This window comes from Mus caroli, chromosome 13, assembly GCF_900094665.2.
Source record: "Mus caroli chromosome 13, CAROLI_EIJ_v1.1, whole genome shotgun sequence".
In the NCBI taxonomy this organism is placed as follows: domain Eukaryota; kingdom Metazoa; phylum Chordata; class Mammalia; order Rodentia; family Muridae; genus Mus; species Mus caroli.
This window is the reverse complement of record NC_034582.1, coordinates 14,683,302-14,696,964: the sequence shown is the minus strand read 5'-3', so window position 1 is coordinate 14,696,964 and position 13,663 is coordinate 14,683,302. Positions and strand designations below refer to the sequence as shown.

Below are 13,663 nucleotides of genomic sequence, written 5' to 3'. Positions count from 1 at the left end.
ACTGGAGGAACTTAAGGCTGCTTACATTGTGGATTGTTGATGTGGGGTCCAGACCAGCACGATATGGACAAATCCCATGTGCATGTTAGTGTCAGTCTGAAGCCTGTAAAAAGTAGAATCTGGAGTGAAGCGTTTTACTGCTTTGCATCATAGGACTATTTGATTCAGATATTTTATGTCATAGGGCTTGTCTCAAAAAATGGAACTTATAGTCTAATTCAAAATGTAACTGTTAGCTTAGTTTCCCCATGCTAATGCAATTTCTCATTATCAATTTGTCTTCTTAACAAGGAGCTCAGCTCAGGAGGCTAATAACTGGTTCTTCCCAGTCAAGCTTCCCAGGACCCACAAGGGCCTTGAGTCTGTGATGTCTGCCACCACCTAGTGGTCCTCTGGAGAACTACCACTGGGTTATGAAGCCAGAGAGAACAGAGACAGTTCTGTAGGTAGCGTTCCTGTAGGCACTGCTTTATTTACACAAGATACACATCAGTATTGGTTGGTAAACACAGGTGCATTCTCAAAGAGCTTGCTTTCCTGTGTTACATTTGTGTTATCTGAATGTTCAATTGGGAAAAAAATGAAACTATTACAGAAGGAAACGTGCTTAAAACTGGCAAGCCATTTTCTCACACAGACTCTCATAATGCTGAGAGGGAGGGAGCAGTGCTGCCTGCCTGCAGAGACTGGTGCTGTCAGAAGACTGGGGGCTGCTTTGCTTGCCCTGTGACCCGGCACCCAAACTAATACCTGACACATGGTAGAGTTCTGTCTGCAGGAGCGGTGGGTTAAAGTAGAGAAGGAGATTCTAGGAAGTGAACCTAGAAATGTTATCTTCTTCTCATAGGAAGGAACATCTCGGCATTTAGAATGGGAATACAGAAATCATCACAGCTCAGTGGATATGCGGCTGGAACTAGACCCTGCTTTGTTCACAAAGCTTACTGTTGAGGCTATCAGTAGCCTGCTTGCTTGTTCTGATCAGTTGCAGAGGAGGAAGGCCTAAGCTACCCATGTGACTGCAGTGAGGGTGCTGACTGAGCAGAAATGCACTAAGTGGCATGCTTAGGTGGACACAGTTCTTCACCCCCACTGGAAGTCTGGTTTGAAAGACAGGCTAGTTTGGGACTGAAGATGTGTAGTATTGAGTGCAGCACTTGTCTGGCCTGGGTTTGATCCCGGTGCAGCCGACAGGTGGATGAGTAGATGAATACCACACACTGTAGAATATTAACTTTTTGTGGGCAAGTCAAAATAAAGGTGCTAAGATTCCAAGAGCTATCATGCCCCTGCTTTGTCTCATTCCTTCATCCCTCAGAAGGGCTCTCAATTAGATGGTCGCCCTTTGTGTAAGGAATATTTAAAGCATTAAAAACCCATTCCCGGGGTTATTAATTAATGTATGTTTTAAGCGCTATGAAAGTATATAACTTTACATACTACAAATAAATAACATCTTTTGTGAATGATAGTTAAATGAAGTAGTTTTACCCCATCAAGCTTTCCAGGGTGACAATTCATCTGTGATGTCTACCACCTAGTGGTCATTTGGGGAATTGCCACTGGGTTTTGGCTAGTGGTAGTTTTTTAGGTTGTCTTATTATATCAGTGAACTGTTTGTGCATGGTTGCACTTAGCCCCTGTGCCTGTACAGTCATGCCATGTGCGTTCTGCATTCAGCTGCTCTTTCTGCGGGCATCAGTGCCTGTTTTTGTACAGTGTGACACTGTACCACTTGTCAGTCGCTGGCACTTCAGATTGCAATCTGAGCTGTAAATAAGTAATTGAGCCAGGAACAGTCACTTACGTGTTTGCACATTTATTACCTTTCATGGGTGGAAGCTGCTCATTGAAGCCCTCTCTTCTGCACGTACTTCAGGCCGTGAATGTTGGCTTTATCCTTATAACTCCTTGCTGTTGCACACGTCTGCTTTTGGTAGGCTAACAGAACTACAGAGGTGCTCGCTGTCTTTAACTTACGTGTCCCTACATGCGGACATCTCCTCCACATCCCTTCTCCACATCCCTTAGGTCTTTTCACTTTATAGTTACTTCACATTCAATTACGTTCTGTAATAATTCCACACATTTATATAACACAGTCTGATCACACTCCACCCCACCCCTCCCACTCTAGTGAACCCCTTCTCCTCTCTGCAGAGCCCCCGCTCATTCTCATGCCTTCTCATTTGGTTTGTTATCTACTGGATTTAGCCAGAGTCCTGTGAGCATAGGTGACACTGTCGACTGGAGCCTAGGGAACCCAAAATGACCGCACTACTGAAGACAGTAACTGCCCCTCCCCCAAGGCCCACCAGTATTCAGTAATCCCCACAGGGAGAAGCAGGGCCCCCATGACCACCCAAACCTCATTCATGATTAGTTATTGATCTTCCCAGTCTTGTGTAGGCAGCTACGTTGCAAGTTTATTATTGACTATCCAGATCATGCCCATCAGATAGCGAGTGGTTCGCACCGTCTTCCCTGTCGTGGTCCTGTGTGGTCTCTGAGCCTTGGAGGAGATGCAGATATCCTCGTTAGGACTGAGCACACAGCACTCATACTCTCAGCACTCCAGCAGCTACGAGATTCTGCACTTACCTCAGTCAGTGGCAAAAAGAAGCCTCTCTGACCAAGGCTGACGCCTCGGCCAACCGTCTTCGAGCCCACTTCAGGTGGTGCCTGCCTGTGGGCTTCTCGGGTGTTGTGTCTTAATGTCAATTAAGCCTAGCTTATGAGTCTAGTCTGATGATGCTAGTGTATTAGCAGTCATAGCTAAGATCTCGTAACCTTCATTCTGGGTCATAAAGGAATTTGCCTGTGGATTTTATCTAGAAGTTTCAATCAAGATTAGGGTATTTTTGGTTGGATGGTTTTGCATTTTTTTTAGGATTATAGTATATTTTAATTACTTTTCATATATAAAAGAAACACAAGACTACATGCACATTCTTTTGATGTCAGCTATCTCTGTCCATTTGTCTATGAAACAGTTATCAAAACAGTGACTCCCCACTGACCCACTTGACATATTTGCTGAGAGTCATTTGCTGAGAGTGTGCCAAGCCAGTGGTTTCTCTGACTCCCTTTGGATTGCAGTTAGCATAATCTTTTCCTACTTTGTAAAAACGTCACTTATTTTACTTGCTTTGCTGCAGTCCTTTCTTATGGTCTGATACAGGCCTTTAAAGCTCTAGATTCTTCTAGACCCTGCTTTACTGGTACGCATGTATTCTGACCTGCTGTAGTGTTTCCTGATTATCCGCAGGTTGGTGATGTGGCCCTCTGCGGAGATCTGTATTCACATTTCTTCAGCTGTTAGGTATATGGGTTAATGGCTCTCAACAACCCCAGGAACATTTGGCTAGTATCCTTCAAATGTCTTCCGGATCCCCAACCTCCCCATGCACAGTTCCGGTTCCTTGGCATGAGGTGGCCAGCATCTGTCTCTGCACAGTGCCCTCTGCTGTGCAGTCTGCATGCTATCAGTCACTCCCTAGTGAGCGAGATCTTCCTGCTGCCTGACTTGCCTTCCAGATCCCCTCACAGCCGCTCCTGACCGCTCTCCCACTCCAGGACTTGTGTTTCAGTCTCTGCTCATTAATGTTACCCCATCTTGACAATCTCTGTCTATCTTTTTCCTCTTGCCTGTCTTTACTTTCTTAAATTGATTGTATCCTTTGTGTATTTATTATTACTGCTTTAGTGATTTCCTGGGTAAATATAGAACTTGCAGGCACACAGAGGTTTTGACTCTCCTTTTATCTCTCTCAGGATGATCATTAGCACATTGTGTTATATTCCTTTAAATAATGCTTCCTATAATTTCTGCTACATTTTGTTGAATGTTTAGTGAAGCAGTTCTGAATTTTTTTTCCTCTCAAAAAGGCACTGTTGTTAATTTAGTAAATTAACCACAAAGTACACTGCATATAGAACAAAGCTACTTCTCTTTTCTGTTGTTGTTGTTGCTCTTCCTCCTCCTCCTCCTCCTCCTCTTCTTCTTCTTCTTCTTCTTCTTCTTCTTCTTCTTCTTCTTCTTCTTCTTCTTCTTCTTCTCCTTCTCCTTCTCCTTCTCCTTCTCCTCCTCCTCCTCCTCCTTTTCCTCTTCTTCCTCCTCCTCCTCCTTCTTTTTCTTCTCCTCCTTCTTCTCCTTCTCAAAAAACTTGATTTTTCAACTTAGTACTAAGTTTTAAGAACATTTGTATTCCCAGAAGACTTGCTGCATGTATGGAAATCCTCCCCCGACCCCAGGTCCCTGTGCACATTCCCAGCACATCTACCTGCAGCGTCCTGTCCTCTTTTAACTTAGCTAATCCACTAAGTGCAATCAGTGCTGCATGGATGTTGCAGGGTGGGGTAATCCATCAGGGCTTGGACAGCCCACCAGAGGCCACCCCTAAAAGAAAAGCTGCCAAAGCTCCTTAACCAGGATGGGCCCTTAGGTGCCCTCCACCTTCCACACTGGGATGTTAACCTCCTTGATCTTGGGCAGCTATGTAACCACAGCTGCTCTGTGTTCATGTGTTTGAAACGTCATGCCCAGTGGACAGAATTTTGTAGCATTCCTCCACGTCCTCTGACTCTTTCATTCTTATTTTTTTCTTTATTTTTTCCTGTTTCAATAAAACTTTATTTATAAACAAAAGTGATAGGTCAGATTTGGCCTGGAGGCCACAGTTATAAGCAATTATTATGTTAGAGGGAACCCTGGATAATAATAATCACATCTGCAACATGAAACAGAAGCTGCTGGCCAGACACACAGCATAAAGAAGTAGACAGGAGCCGGGCGTGGTGGCGCACGCCTTTAATCCCAGCACTCGGGAGGCAGAGGCAGAGGCAGGCGGATTTCTGAGTTCGAGGCCAGCCTGGTCTACAGAGTGAGTTCCAGGACAGCCAAGGCTACACAGAGAAACCCTGCCTCGAAAAACCAAAAAAAAAAAAAAAAAGAAGTAGACAGAACAAAAAGTTAATGCAGGTGACTGAAGAGAAACTTGATTTGTCCATTCCGGCCACCTCTGCTTCTTCCCACTTATAATTTCCTTAGAAAGGGGAAACAGACGGAAACCCTCTCCATGAACAGTGAGATTAACTAAAGGATCCTGTGAAGCGGTGTTGGCTACCGTGACATTTCTGGAACAACTTCGGCTCTTTCATTCTTGCTTTGCCTTTTAAGCCTCACTTCCCAGAAGTCTCTGAACTCTGCCATGCTTAGCGGTATCCAGTGACTAGACAGAAGTCATGTTCAAGCTCCAGACTAAGGCCTCTCTCCTCTGCCACATGGCAAATGGAACTTTGTGTAAAGACCCAAGACAGAAACAGCCATTCATGCCAGTCGGCATGCCAGCCGGTACACACTGAACCTCAGAGGAGCGGGAATGCTCAGCCTAGACAGTCTTCTGAGACACTCTTCTTGAAAGGAGGTAGTTAGCCCACCAGAGTCTCCATCCAGTTCAGCAGCAGTGTGGTGGGATGGAAGAGAACCTAGCGACCCCACATTCCCTTGGCATGGTTAAAGTTTGTGCAGTTAACACACGGGGCACAACCTGAAGACTCCGCCATTCCTTCCCTGTGCTTGTTCTCTGCTTTATAAGACAAATGTGCACTGGAGAGCACATTATCTCCCAGTCTCTGCAGCCCATGAGGGTGGCCACCTCCTTATCTGTGCCTTGTCTTCTCACTCTCCTAAAATCCTTCCCTGATCGTGAGAATGCTCTATACTTACATAAAAATATGCAAAGATGACCTGCCTATCAAACTGAGGGGCAATATCAGCTCATGGTGTTTTCTTCTCGTGTGTGTGTATAATTTCACAACATGGTGCCTGTACTTGCCATAGTAAAAGCTGTATATGAAGTTAAGAGTTAAAAATTAGTTTCCTTCATTTTTTTGTGGACATTTTGAAATTTTCAAAGATATGTAAAGGTTATGTTATATGATTATTTTCTATTATTTCTCTATATACATACACACACACATTCACACACATATGTGCATATATATATTTGGGTTTTTAATTTTGTCATATGTAAGCTTAGACTGTGTAAACTTTTTATTTAACTATTTGTTTTGAATTTGCTTTTGCAATAATTTCTATGTTATTATAAATTATATATAAATTAATTTTAAGTGAGTGCAAGTTATTTCACAGAAATTTAACTCAAAGAATATAACTCAGACTGGTAGCTTAGCTCTGATTTCTGATCTTTAGGAGGAAAAGTCCTGATAATAATTAATATTTTTTTGTTTAGTAAGGCTACAAAGGAAGGAATTTCAGAACTAGACAGCTTGCTCAATTGTAGAAAAACCTAAAGCTGGAAATCTTCTCTCCAGAGAGCTGGCCAGTGATCCCCGGGGCACCCGACCACCTGGCAGCCCCTTCCTTTAGCATTAGGAATCATTACTGTGGGGCTAGAGAGGTGGCTCAGTGGTTAAGCGCACTGACGGCTCTTCCAGAGGTCCTGAGTTCAATTCTCCGCAACCGTATGGTGGCTCACAACCATCTGTAGTGAGATCTGATGCCCTCTTCTGGTGTNTCTGAAGAGAGCAATGGTGTACTCATATACATAAAATAAATAAATCTTGAAAAAAAAAAAGGAATCATTACTGTGCCTAGTTCAACCTGTGCCATGGTTTCTAAAACATCTAGATTAAATGTAGTGTATACTTAAGAATATATACACAGTGGGGCTGGAGAGATGCTTCAGTGGCTAAGAACACTGACTGGCATTCCAGATTATTGGATTCAATTCCCAGCACCCATATAAGAGCTCACTATAGTCTGGAGACCTATGTTCAAGAATGTATGTATTTCACAGTCGTATGCAGACAGAACACCTATACATATATTTAAAAAGTTTAAAACACACCAACAAGTCTTAACAAGGAGGGAGCTGAAGCCTAGGAAGTGATAATTGTTGTTATGTGAATTCCTTTGACTAGTAAGTGAGTGAATCCGTTCACCAGCCTAGTCCAAGGTAGATGCTTGAATTCTCTCCTACAGAACCCAAGGTCACTTTTAATGACAGTCTATTCATCTGTTTCTTTTTAATATCTACATTATATTTTACATCTGCATTTCAGTGAAGAAGTTTGTAGCATTAACTCAGTAAGACCCTGACTTTTCTTTTCCGCCTCATAGGATCTGAAGAAGAAGCTGAGGAAAAACAGGAGAGTGAGAAACCACTTTTGGAACTATGAGTTCTGCTCTGTGAAGTGAGTGTTCATAAATGAAATTGTATCAACAAAGTGTTGAAGTGTGTCATGTAGTGTGCAGCCACCCAGAGCCAGATTTATCCTGCTTGTAACAACAATTAAGATTAAGGCCTTCATATTGTATATGGGCTATAAATATGTGGCTTAAAAGATTCCTCAGAAACCCACATTTCTAAGAAAATAAGAATTAACTTAGCCAGACTATCAGTGCCAGCTGTTGGCTTAATTTCAAACACCCTCCAACATGCCTTAAGGTCCGGTCCTGTGAGGTATGGGATTGATGGTACCTCCCTGTTACACTTGTGGTGGCACAGCATAAAGTGCGGAACTGAGCTCAGACCCACTCAGGTGTACCCCAGGGACTTGTGCAGCTCCCCACAGGAGCTCATAGGAAAGCTGAGCTCTAGCATGGAGGACACTGCTGAGTGTCTTCATATGACAGGTAAGTCATTTGAACATCCTCATCCAGAGACAGTAGCAAGCAGAGGGGCAGCAGTGCTTCTGGCCATAACCACTGGGGAAGAGGCTATCAGACTGGCTCACCAAGCAAGGCAAGGCTGATAGGCCGCTGACCCAGCCACTGCCACAGCAAATGAGCCCTATATCTGTGACACTGTCAGCACACAGCCCAGCACAGCACAGCAGCTGGACACACAAGAGACAAAACTGTCAGCATGAAATTACCAGTGTTTATGTTAAAGCCTTTGAAGTAAAGCCATATGTTGTTGTGCCAGTGTCCTTTATTTGTCTCTGTCTCAGCCTGCCTGCAGTACAGTGAGGAAACTGACAGGCAGCACAGAACTTGGCTCTGGCCACTGCTCACTGTTTCTTCACTCTTTCTCTAAGTGTGAAGAACCTCACTGCGAGTCATCCAAGGAAGACAGCTGAAGTGGTGGATCTGCTTGCTGCTGGATGCTGAGGAGCTAGTGAGTTTATTATGGTGATACCTCATGGACATCGCTCCACCTCCACTCACACCATCCCTGCCTGCGGCCACTGGGTCATGCTGTGCTCCTTCCTCTAGTCTGTGAGTTTCGGTCTGACCTGATAATGAATAACTCGGTCTTGTGCTGCATTTGAATCAAAAGACTGCTTAATATATTGAAATAACAATTTTGTAGTAAGTGAGATACCTTTTTGTTTCAATTTCCAGAATGTATTTTTTTTTGTTTCATGTCTCAGATTTCTTTTGTATTTCTTTTTTAACTCCTTACATTTCACTTGTGTTTTTAAACTCATGCACATGTGCTCTTTATACAGTTTTAAAATAATAAATCCAACGTATCAAAACGATGATTGTGTTTTGTCTGTATTATATGTCTGTCCAGGAGTGGTGGGTTACAAAAGGAAGAGGGTGTGGCCTGAGTGCATAGAAACTATTGGCCTGTGTTTTGTATGACTCTCTTGGGACTTCTTGTTCTGAGCTAGGGTCTGATGTGCTGCACACAAACAACCTGCAAAGGCTGTGGATGCTTTTGCTATGCCTTTCCCTGCACGTTTACTTCCTTAGGATTAATATGAACTAATTTACGTCATCGGCTGTTTTTCCAGACATTTTTCCAAATTCACTTTCGGCTTCCCAGAAGGGCAGACTGTGAGGCTGCATCATTGGCTGGGGCATGCTAGGAAGGTTAACTGCATGCAGGAGCAATGCTTCAGGCTTGGGTGGAAGCGGGCCCTGTGCGGATCCAGTCCTGCATAGGCACTGTTTCAAGAGTATGCCCACTTGAGCAGTGCCACAAGGAGTCTGAAGGGAGACTGGGTGCAGCAAAGAAGGGCTACTTATAGTAAGGGAGGCTAGAGGGAACTCTCTAGGTCTGTTCATGGGGCAGGACCTCAGGAACTTGATGGAACCGTTTCAGTAATAATTTCCTGTGTCAAGAGTGGAGCAGTATGTACTTGAAGCCTAGTCGAATGTCAGTGCTGAGAAAAAGTGCCAGCCTGAGCCAGCAGATGCAGCCAGACCTCTCAGGAAGAGTTGACCGATCACAAACACAGGTGGACATCATATGTGTGCAATTGTGAAATCAGATACTGCATCCTAGGGAGATTATCTCAGAGGCAGTCATGCTTCCTCTGGGTCAGGACGAATGAGCCCTGAGGTGTGGGTGTCGACTCTGCACCCAGCCTGTCCTCTGACCTCTCATTACTGACTGCATGATGGCATCCTAGAGTTAGTGTTCCTGTGGTGCCTCCGGTATCAGCCCAGATGAGTGTTTCAGTGCATTGGATTGGCTTCCATTCCTTTGCTCATAAAGCACATTACTGTGGCCCGCATCGCCATCAGCTGGAGTCAGAATGCACATGTAGCACCCTTTTTGTACTCTGAGAAAAAAAGTTAAAAGTGTCAGCATCTGATGCCAGCTGAAGCAGCTGAGCACCGAGTGTCCACCCCAGGAGGCCTGCTGTCCGCAGTGTGACTCTGCAGTTTGACAGCCACCACACAGCATGAAGCTAATTTTTTTTTTTCCTACTAGCCGTGGCCTTTTGAAGCAGAGCAGAGCTGGCTGCGGTTTAACTGCTCTTATTTTCTCTTCTAACACCCTAGCTACCCTTTGTGTCGCCCCAGTCAGTAGTGGTGGGTTTGACTTTGAGCATTTTCCAGGAAGCAACCACATTGACCAAACAGATAAACGAAAGATGCCTGAGAAAATAAAGCCACCAACCATAGCAACGCCATCCTGCACACCTCCAGTGTCCCCTCCTCCCCTGCAACTGACACTCTACTGCTGAGACTTGGGAGCCCAGGTGGGCTCTGGAAGGAGGCTGCTGAGATGTCTGACCACAGGAGATGCTGCCTGTGTCCTGGCTGGTCATGGCCTGACAAAGCTCCTGCTGCTGCTTGTCCGTTCGCTGTCTGTACTTGGCACTGCAGAAAGAGTTCCATGTCTGGAAAGCTGGGCCTGGAACTTGGACTGAAAACATCGCATCAACTCAGGACCATCAAGGAGTTATCTCCGAGTCTTGTTCATGAGTTGTTCCAAAGGAACAACAGTTGTTCTGCTTCCTTTCCAGAGAACCTGCTATTTAGACGGAGACTGATTATAAACAACCTTTCCAGTGTTAAAGTTAGATATAATTGACTCAAATGTAGTTCTGACTTGGTAAGTGTCCATTAGAAAAGGTGTGTCACAAACACTGGCCTCTCATCCAGCTACTGCATGTAGAACACTTGGCTTATTATCTCTGCTTACAGAAATGCACTAAGAGTGCCATGTTTGCTGGTATTACTGCACAGTAGAAAATGGGGAAAGAACATGAATAGACACATGTAAAGAGACAGGTAAACAGGTGTCAAACTGATGAGATGTTTATTTTCCAAAAAAAAAATAAATTGATGCCACCCTGAGATCCTGTTTTATACTTGGAAGGTTAGCATAGCACTGAAGTTTGTCATGCCTCTCCCAGGTGTTCACATACACGTGGGCTGCAGAGCTAAGTCAGGCTCTCTGCAGGGGACTTGGCATATCAGTATCACTAGAGACCATGAATAAGGTATTAGTCAGTGACTGTACATATGAGCATGCATATGTAGATATGCATATAGAGGCAAGCCCAAGTGTTGGCTTTCAGGCACTGTCCACTCTCAGTGACCTTAACTCACCAAATAAGCTAGGCTCACTGGCCAGTGATCACCGAGTATATGCATATTAGCCTCATCCGGGGTGAGATTAAAAATGTTTATCACCATTCCTGAATTATGAAGGCTTTAGGGATTGATTTGAGTGTTCATCATTATAAGACGTATTTTTGTTTTGCAAAATTTATTTAATTGCAAAATAAAAAAAGAAAAGTGCTTGTACCTAAGTACTGGAGAAAACTCCGAGGTGTGTTGTCTAGAAGTTTTTTCTTTGCTTTATAATTGAGTCATGGAGTTTCTTTTTTTTTGTGGTTTTTCGAGGAGTCATGGAGTTTCTAAACTAGTTGTATTTATTTATAGTTGAGAAGTATTTGAAGGACTCTCTGCTTGCCTGTGCACCGTGGATGTATAAGAATACCTGAGGAAATGTAAATGAGCTAAATATCTAATAAAAAAAATGGAAAAAAAAAAAAAAAGAATACCTGAAAAGCTTGCCAGCCAAATTCTCCCAGCTATTGAGGTGGTTGGGGCACATTCAGTTTTTTCTCAAAGGCCTGCCTTGGGGGTAAGACTCTGGATAATTGTAGTTGGGACCTTTTGAAGTTTTGGAAAAAAGGCTACTGTTCAGACAGGACTTTCTGCATGTGAGATTGTGCAAATCTTTGTTTTCTATGAGTGCCTTTGAGTACAGACTTCTGATCCCAAATTTATTTTATCCCAACCTGTGGTATGTAGCACAACCGCCTTGCTGGGCAGGAAGTCTGGGTGGAAGTCGGCCTGGCATAAACAATCTATAACAGGTTGGTGTTTAGCTCTGTAATTTTAACAACATCATAAAGCCAGGAGATGGAAGGAAGATGGATCACTCTCTGAATCATTTTTAGCCTGGTGAGGAAGACTTTCCTGAGGAATACCTTTTTCTGCTCCATGGTCAAATGATTAACACAAGAGCTGGCCTGGTGAGCCCAGGCAGCCTGGGTTCAAATTCTTGCTCTAGTTCTTAGTTGCATAGTTCTAGGAAGGTTTCTTCCTCATCTAGGCCTCGGTTTCCCAACCTATAGAAAGTCAATTAGCCTTGTCTCATTGTGAATGAATGAGATATAAATTAAGGCTCCACATACCATGATCAGTGTTCTTCATTAGGCTTTCTGCAATTGAATTTGCAGGTGCATAGAAACTGGAATATGTTCTCTACAACATAGTTAAATTTCATCACGAGACTAAATCATACACATAACGTAATATCTATCTCACATAGCTGGGAGAAAAAATGCTCTCAAAGATTGAAAAATACTTAAGGAAAAGTTGTTTACAATGATTTGAAGTTTTTATAGGTTAGATATTCATCAAGCGTGGGATTCTGTAATTACATACATGCTATGGATCACTGTGGGAGGGAAAAGAGTAGGAGGCCAACTCTCTCCAACTCTTAAAATGGCTTTGGAGTGTGATTTCTGGTCCAGGGTCCTCCCATCAAAGCTCACAACTTCCCTATATGTATCAATTTTGGTGAACAAGCCTTGGATGAAGAAGGATGCACAACTGTCTTCCTCCTCAGAAATGTATTGAGTCTTCCATATGGCAAGTCTGAGGACTTCCAGCATGGAAGAGCTAGCTGTCAGAATGTTGTTCCCATCCTGAGAGCATTAATAATGGCCCCATGGTACCTGCAGCCTGAAGCTCACTTCACTAGTGCTCTCCCAGAAAGAGCCAGGACATGGTAGCTACTCCCAGATGAAGGCAGAGTTTCTGCTGATGGCAGAGGGGGAGACTGCTGTGATGCCAGAGTAGAGCAGAGTCTTCCCCGAAGAAGAAAGTCTGAGAACGGATGACTAATAGGTGACCTGGAGTATATGTAAGGAAAGCAGAATGCAAGCCCTTCAGGAAATCCTTGGGATGATTCAAGCCATTTGTTTTATTTTTCTAATTGAGAGTGACTTAAGGAAGGCACACAATAATTGCATAATTTATCTATGTCTATGAAACAAATGCACCGACAAGCCTCATTTCAAATTATGACTGTTAATTGAAAAGCAGTGAGTGTAAATGTTCTATAGAATAGAATTATACTCACATCAGTGTACTCAGAGAATTGTAATTTGCCTGGTGCACCAGTAGAAGCTAAACCTGTGCCTTTGTGTGAGGTCTGGGTGTGCTATCCAATATTTCTAAGGTAAAGCCTGGAACATAGCCTGAGGCTCTCAAGGACTCTCAGCACAGAACTTTATTAACCCATGTAATGTGCACAGCTCCAACGGACACATCATTCTTTCTTTTACAGGAGCAAACTAGTTCAGTATTTGGTCTCACACAGACCCTAAATTCTGGATCCAGGGTTGAAACCTAGGTCCTTAGGTCTACAGTCCATGTATCAATCTCCATTGGCTTTCCTCTCTGGGGTTTGGGTAGCTTTCCAGGGAATAATGTGAGGATTGGGAAGCATGGTACTGTGAAACATGCATCCTGTTTCCATGGGAATGACTTAAACACGATGACCTAGTTTCCCCTGAGAAAGTAGTCCCATCGGCTTCTGTACTTGGCTGCATCTCCTAGGACCCACTGCTCCAGAATATTTTCCCATCCATCATCTCAGATTTAGGATTATAGTTTTGGACCTTGTTACCAACAGATATAACGTGTCCTAGTTCCCTTGTCATGTTTCTTTGCACCTTGAACCTTCAATCACTGTCACAAAAACACATATCACACCAAAAGTAGCCTGGATTTTATTTTATTTTTTTTTATTTTATTTTTTTTTTATTTTATTTTTATTTTTATTTTTTTTTAATATTTTTATTACATAATTTCCTCAATTACATTTCCAATACTATCCCAAAAGTCCCCCATAGCGCCCCCCACTTCCCT

The 13,663-nt window shown here is 43.4% G+C and overlaps 1 protein-coding gene across 1 annotated transcript in view; it reads left to right on the top strand.

Annotated features, from left to right (window-relative positions):
- The window catches only part of Stard3nl (STARD3 N-terminal like), a 38,524-nt gene extending 30,016 nt beyond the window's left edge, over window positions 1-8,508 (top strand). Inside the window, exons 8-9 of the mRNA XM_021180425.1 lie at window positions 7,145-7,218; window positions 8,065-8,508. Of these exons, the coding sequence (XP_021036084.1) occupies window positions 7,145-7,203 (59 nt within the window). The 3' untranslated portion in view covers window positions 7,204-7,218; window positions 8,065-8,508. The remainder of the gene's footprint in view (window positions 1-7,144; window positions 7,219-8,064) is intronic.
- Window positions 8,509-13,663: the final 5,155 nt, after the last annotated feature.